Raw genomic sequence first — 7,161 nt, 5'->3', positions numbered from 1 at the left:
CCCCCGCCCCTGTAAAACTCTATGTTTCACTTTCTTCTTGAGTCAGGGCTAAGTGACACCTATGCACTGAATCCTCAGCAGGTGCACCACCCTCTCCTCTCTCCATGTCCCTGAGTGACCCAGCAACACATTCTAGCGCTGCGCCAGTGCCAGCCGCAGCAAATTAGACACCAACACCCCTGCCTGATATGTACTTCTCTGTCCCACATCCATTATTTTTAGCCCGGATGCAAGCCTCCATCTACACTTAATATGGGAAAAGAGTTCCTCATATTCAACGCCACCTCTAAATCCATCATACTGTATCACCGTTTCTTCAGTTGGCGCAAAGCAGTAAGGCCCAACACACACACACACACACACACACACACACACACGCATCCAATCCTCCTTTATCTCTTTGTTCCTTGCTTTTGCACCATCTCTCTCCACCTCCATCCCTGTCTTCTCCTGTTCTCCATGGATATGGAGAGAAAGAGAGCAGGTTGGTTCTCATCTTGTCACTCCACCCACTTTTATAGGTCTGAAACATACACACACACGCATACACACAAAGCTGTCACCCCAGCAACCCCAGTGGCCCCCACCTCATCTTTCCTAATTACACCCCACGTAGACATACACTTGCACCTATGTCAAACTTAGCCCAACCCCTCTTTCACCCTGTTCCCCACTGCCAGTTACCCATGTGAGGTTTTTAATAAGGTGGATGCAAGAGTCGGTCTTGCTCTCTTCTGGGTGACGCGGATTGGAAGGGGTTCTCCATATTTTTACCAAACTATTCACGTTTTTCTTTCTTTTCTGGCGACTTCTTTTACTTTGTGAAACTGTAAATACATCTACATAAATCCTAGAGAGGAGCCATGAAGTGGACCTGGGTGCTTGTGGCGGTCTTACTGTCCTTTGGGGGGCTATCACTGGGCAAAGAGTGCTTGGACTTCCCAGAGTATGATGGCAAGGACCGCGTGCACGACCTCAACGCCAAGAACTATAAGTCTGTGATGAAGAAGTACGATGTCATGGTGGTATACTACCATGACCATCCCGGATCCAGCCACGTCGCCCAGAAACATTTTGAGATTGAGGAGTTGACCCTTGAGGTGGGTTGAGTTGGGGACTCTGGGTAGAATCAGGAGGATAGCTTACTGATGGGGAAGCTGTATAACTAATGCTGGATTCATAAAGTAAACCACAATGAAACGTTTCACTGTCTTGAACTCAAAGATGCTATTAAGAGTTTGGTTGGAGGTTTAGAAGTTTGTATTTTTGATCTATTTTAATTTAATTTGGCTGCACAGAATTTGAATCATGCAGATTTGTGTGACATAATACTGCTGGTAGAGGAATTAAACTTCAATTTGAAAATGTAAAATAGATTTTTACACATAGTTAAGGTGTAAATGTGTGGTTACAAGGAAAAGAAAGATTATTTTTGGCAGAAGAGACATATTTTTTGCAAGATTGAAATTGTGTTAAATGTGAAATTGAGCTCTGGGTGCTATCATGGGAATGTGATGCTGCAAGGTGGAAAATAGCTTTGCTGGATTCAGAATTGCTGATAGGTGAAGTAGCAGAAATGTGTCACAAGCCTGCTGTGTGTCGTCAGTGTCGTCCACCCGAGGTAAAGAGCTGAGCTGTGGATATCATGTATTCTTGCAAAGGCTGAGCTAGTGTACATTTGTGTGTGTGTTTGTGTGTGTGTGTGTGTGTGTGTGTGTGTGTGTGTGTGTGTGTGTGTGTGTGTGTGTGTGTGTGTGTGTGTGTGTGTGTTGGTGTGGGGGGGGGGGGGATGTACTTAACGCACCTCTCTCACTATACCTCAGGCCTCCTGTCAGCTTGGATACTCAGCAGTTTCATCACATTCCTCACATTCCTCACAGAGAGACATTACATCATCATTCAGCAAGCTGTCAATATCGCCTTACAAACGCATTTAACCCCAACTGACCTGGGACGTGTTACTTAAAAGAATAACAAATAGAATATCAAATGTCACATTCTCATACACTGCATTTTCCAGGAAAAGTTGTATTTGCATTGGTTCTCAAACTGTATTTACACAGAATTGTTATTGTTTGAAAGGAATACAGGATTCATATCTGCAGTAAAATTTGCAGTTCTATTAAAAAAGTATAATCTTTGGAGTATATACACTGGATCATGTGGCAACTATATCTTAAGGCATTTGTACAGTGTGGGTTATAAAGGATGCTTCCTTATAAACTTTATGCATTGTAATGTTTCAGGAGAGCTGCAACAGTTGCTGTTGGCTGCTCTTAGAATCAGCTTGCAAAACAGGCACAATTATAGAAAGGAAAACATGAATACACGCTGCTCCCTTTGGCATATCACATCCGATCAACAGCCTCTGGTGTCTCTGTAAGGGAGCCTTTGGGATCGGTCTCAGGGCTGGAGGCCAGCACTGGAGGTTCTGGTTCTAGTAGTGCAGCCTCAGCTCTGCGCTGTGATTGACACTTGAAGTACTGTACTTGTCAGCGGATCCCTGAGCGCTGAGCATCACCGCCACCTCACCAAAATAGCCCCTGGGCTGGTGTGGCTTCTGGCGCTATATTTATCCTGCGCTGCTTTTGTGGTGGGTCGAGCTCCCCAAAGGCTTGTGTTTCTCCTTATGAATGTATTATGATTTACATTCAATGAGGATATATTATTAGTAGCAGGCAGCAGAAAAGAGTTCAAGGCAGTCTGTTAGTGAAAAGTTAAATGAAATATGACATGGTTGGCGTGAGGAGGTCATAATTAAGTGTTTTCTCCTTTGGCAAAAGAAAAGTTGGATTGTTAAGGTGGTCTGACAGTGTGATTGGGGTCTACTGTGTGTGTTCATGCTTAATAATCTTGCAGTGTTTCCATTTAATTACAAGGCCTGCATTATCCTGACTCAATGCACTGTGTTATTGAATTGCTCACTCTCCATGAAGTCAGATTATATACATTTTATGTATATAAGGATATCAAAACGATATCGCAATGTATAAGGAGAAATCATTTATGATCCACAGTAGGGACAAGGGAAATTAAATTGTATCATATGCTGTGTTAAAAAAAATGTAAACAGGTAAAAAATGGCATAATTAAGAAAAAAATATTTAAGCTGCTGAGCATTTTTGCATGTTGTGCAGTTGTAAAACTTGCTGATCTAGCTATGAAATCCCATCTGAGATACTCAGGATGTTGGTTTAACTTTGCATGTAGTTAGGGAGGCTCAGTTGCTCCAAATAAATGATATCAGCCACATTACAGCAGATACACCAAGCTCTAACAAAATGTTGATACTTGGAGGACAAGTAGATATGAAGCAATGAAATCATAATTTAATTTTATCGTTAAAAAAATGCAGTAAAAATGATGTCACCGGGTAATTTAATTTATATGTTTTACATATTCAAATCCAGATAAACAACCTCTAATGTTTCTATGCAAATAAACAAATGTATCTGTATTGTACCTCTTACTTGCAGACTTGTAATATATTGGTTTTATTAAAATGTTTACACAGGAAAATGGAAGAAAATTACCAGTATAAATACCTAGTGTTTTTTTAACATCTTTTTATTGCAATTTATCAACGAATGTATCCTTTGGTTGGTTGGATAGTGTGAAGCCTTACTCACCTCAATCACTTGCCCTTTAAAGCTATTTATAGCCTTCTTGAATGCCAAGAGGTTGGGGTCTGCAACAAAATATAGTTCAATGCAAGAAAAACTAAAGTCCCAGTTAAACTAAATACTGTAGTTAAAGACTCAATTTGCTTTTTTAAATGTATATCATTTTAGGTGTATATAATTTTGCTTTTTAGGATATATATCCATATATTATAATTCTCCTGCTGCTAAGCTACAAACTCACTAACTAAACGTATTCACTGTGCCCCACCCATCTGCAAACTCCTATCAAATTAAAAAAGAGCCAAGAATTATCTGCACAAAAACCTGCAGGACAGCTTGGTTAATCGAACTATTTATCCCAGTAACAGCAGTTGCTCAAGATCTCTGACACCAGTCCGCACCCATGTTTGTGTGTGTTAGTGTGTGTGTGTGAGCTTTTTACCATCCAAAAACACTGACACAACCCTCGAACCACTTCCTCAATGCAGTCTGTCTGTGAAGGTGGCACTGCCATTGGTGGAACCAACTGTCAGTCATGAGGTTCAAGTTTCATACAGATTTAGAAAGTGCTTGAGCAGCGTTCTGAAAAGCAGGCTTTTATGGTAATGAAACTACTGGGTGACTCAACTTTGTCAAAACAGTATAAATGTGCATGAAATACTGCACACTCATGCAAGCTTGTATTCCCATGTTTATAGGCTTATACTAAACTGACATAACATGTCCTCCGTTATATGACAGTGTCTTTGTTTTACAGCTTGCAGCCCAGGTCCTGGATGAGTTTGATGATGAAGATATCGGATTCGGCCTCATTGATGCAAAGCACGACAAAGTCGTTGCAAAGAAATTAGGTAAACCCTCAGCAACATAGCTGCAGTAACCTTTAACTTAACATGATGCAAAATGAGACCAGCCATTATCAGCATCTCGGCCATTTGTCAGTGTCAAACTATTAATCTATAATGGCTAGGAATTTGAACTAACCTGTCTAACTAGAGATAAAGAATCTTTCAGTGGGGCCTATTTTACTTTCATGTAACTATAAAACAAGAAATTTGCCACACCCTGAGCTTGCATTGCACCTGTGTAAATAATGTGGGAAGGATGAGACCAACTTGTCAGCATACGTAACCTTTGCTCTGCTCTGGGCTTCTTATCTTTTTCCCCAGGCCTTGATGAGTCCGACAGCATCTTCATCTTCACAGATGATGAAGTCATAGAATATGATGGCGAGCTTGCAGCAGACACTATTGTGGAGTTCATCTATGATGTTCGTGAGGATATAATCTCCCAGTTAATAGCCTGTTTTATTTTAGAAAAAAACACATCTAAATCCCAGTTTGCTTTCTTTGAAGATGACACACAGAATCTAACTCTGGGTTCTTTTTTTCTCTTTCTCCATTGTCCTTCCCCCTGTCCTTTATTATCCTCCATGACCTTCCTTTGCCCTCACAGGTTCTTGAGGACCCAGTGGAAATTATTGACAATAGTAGGGAACTGAAAGGCTTTGAAAACATCGAAGAGGACATCAAACTGGTGGGCTACTTTAAGAGTCACAAGTCAGAACGTAAGAATCTGTACTGTGATGGCATGATAACCTGTTTCAATTTGTTTTTTTACAGTTGCTTTTCAACATAATTGCTCATGATTGCATATCAAGCAAGTGCAACAGAGGCCAGGGTCAGATTGGTTGAATTAACTTTGAGCTGCAGACTGAATTGATTTTTTAAAGGATTTTCAAGTGACAACACTAGGAGCTGCATTAATGATGAGTGCAACAAGTTTACATTCTTAGATATTTCATACAGGACTACTGAAACAACTTGATGGATGCCTATACAATTTCAGATTTTGAGGCTTTTGTCGATGCTGCTGAAGAGTACCATCCTCACATCAAGTTCTTTGCCACATTTAGTCCTAAGGTGAGTAATAAAGATTACTATCTTACGTTTGATCAGACACACTTAAAACACCATGATAAGACTGGTTAGGATATCAAATAGTGTTTGAAAATGTATTTAAAACTAACCATTTAAACCATTATATGCCAACTGTCATTTGGTGTTGAACAGGTAGCTCACAGTGGGGTTATCTAAGTTTTTTTGCTTAAAGCCGCTGTAAGTAGCTGCAGAAAATAAATATAATGAGAGCATAGTTTGTGGGCCAGAGAACCAAATCAAAAGCTAAAAAATACAAAAATGGTTTCATAGAAATGAAAGATGTCCGGTTGGGTGAGTCCCTCTGTGGATTAGTCTTTTCACATCGCAAACAGTCATTTGATCCATTGATGATATAAAATGTGTTAATCTGTGCATCTTAAATGGAACAAGAAAGTTCCCAACAAGAACAATGTGCCATAAATCGAGCCTTGAGGCACTCCACAAAGAACCGTAGCCCCCTTTGACATTCGACCACTGTTGAACACAAAATTCTCTTTGTGAATATCCTAAACAATCCATTGTAGAACAACATTTTAAATTCCATGTAATTAAAACCTATACTGAAGAAATAATATTCTACATTTTGGTTGTCTGCTGAATCAGAGGTGTTTGAGCAGGAATAGGTTGGTGGGTAGACAACTATCATGTCTGAGGTAAGCAATGTTGCCCCTTTTAAAGACTAAGCTCTTAGCAGGGGGAAATGTCCTTTTGTCTTCTGTCAGACAGCTTCCCAGACGTCCTTCATGAAAGAAACATTTTTCCTTATCAGGGTTGCTTCCTTATCTATATATTTAATAGTAGGAAGCACACTAGCACCCTGTTTGTCTAAATAAAAATAGTTCTGCAGATTGGCCACTGAACATTCAATAAACCTTTGTTGGTGTACTGAAAAACATGAACTGAAGGGTCTGCTCAAAGTTTTATTATTCTCAGTTAACACACCAAAAACCCACATAAAATTCAGAACATAATTTCTGTAAATAATTGGCATTTATTCATGCAAACTAAATTGGTGAAATATTTTGTGAATTGTTTTAAACCATTAACTTGCTTCCTGTGCTCAGGGTTAGAGATTCTAATCCTGGTCGTGTGCTTTAGGTTGCCAAGGCTCTGGAGCTGAAGCTCAATGAGGTGGACTTCTATGAACCCTTCATTGATGATCCAGTGGTCATCCCAGGAAAACCTTACACTGAGGATGAGCTGGTGAAATTCATTGAAGATAATGACAGGTAAGTCCTATCAATGCCATGCTACAATGATATCATGAGGTAAGAGCTCAATGGTCCATAATGGAGAAAAGAACATGCAAAAACTTGTTCCTCTGTGATTTTCAAGACCAACCCTGAGGAAGCTGCAGCCACACAACATGTATGAGATCTGGGTAAGAACTTTAAATCTTTTGAGACCAGAAACAAACTAACCCAAATGTCCATTTTTGTCCAACTATTCTATGAAGAGGCTTTGATGAGATTTCATCTCTGGAACAGTTTCTGAATTTCCTGAAACTGTAACTTCAACAAGTCACCACAGTAGGTTGAGTTTGTCTTTATTGTTTCTACAGGATGACGATGTTGATGGTGAACATATCATTGCTTTTG

The 7,161-nt window shown here is 39.9% G+C and overlaps 1 protein-coding gene across 1 annotated transcript in view; it reads left to right on the top strand.

The window, feature by feature from the left end:
* Positions 1–863: 863 nt before the first annotated feature.
* The window catches only part of casq1a (calsequestrin 1a), an 8,411-nt gene continuing 2,113 nt past the window's right edge, over positions 864–7,161 (top strand). Inside the window, exons 1-8 of the mRNA XM_054596057.1 lie at positions 864–1,100; positions 4,381–4,474; positions 4,793–4,893; positions 5,079–5,190; positions 5,472–5,545; positions 6,662–6,792; positions 6,899–6,944; positions 7,125–7,161. The exon at positions 7,125–7,161 is cut by the window's right edge and continues 18 nt beyond it. Coding sequence (XP_054452032.1) covers positions 864–1,100; positions 4,381–4,474; positions 4,793–4,893; positions 5,079–5,190; positions 5,472–5,545; positions 6,662–6,792; positions 6,899–6,944; positions 7,125–7,161 — 832 coding nt within the window. The remainder of the gene's footprint in view (positions 1,101–4,380; positions 4,475–4,792; positions 4,894–5,078; positions 5,191–5,471; positions 5,546–6,661; positions 6,793–6,898; positions 6,945–7,124) is intronic.

Source organism: Anoplopoma fimbria, chromosome 3 (genome assembly GCF_027596085.1).
Source record: "Anoplopoma fimbria isolate UVic2021 breed Golden Eagle Sablefish chromosome 3, Afim_UVic_2022, whole genome shotgun sequence".
Classification (NCBI taxonomy): domain Eukaryota; kingdom Metazoa; phylum Chordata; class Actinopteri; order Perciformes; family Anoplopomatidae; genus Anoplopoma; species Anoplopoma fimbria.
This window is presented reverse-complemented; position numbering and strand designations above follow the sequence as displayed.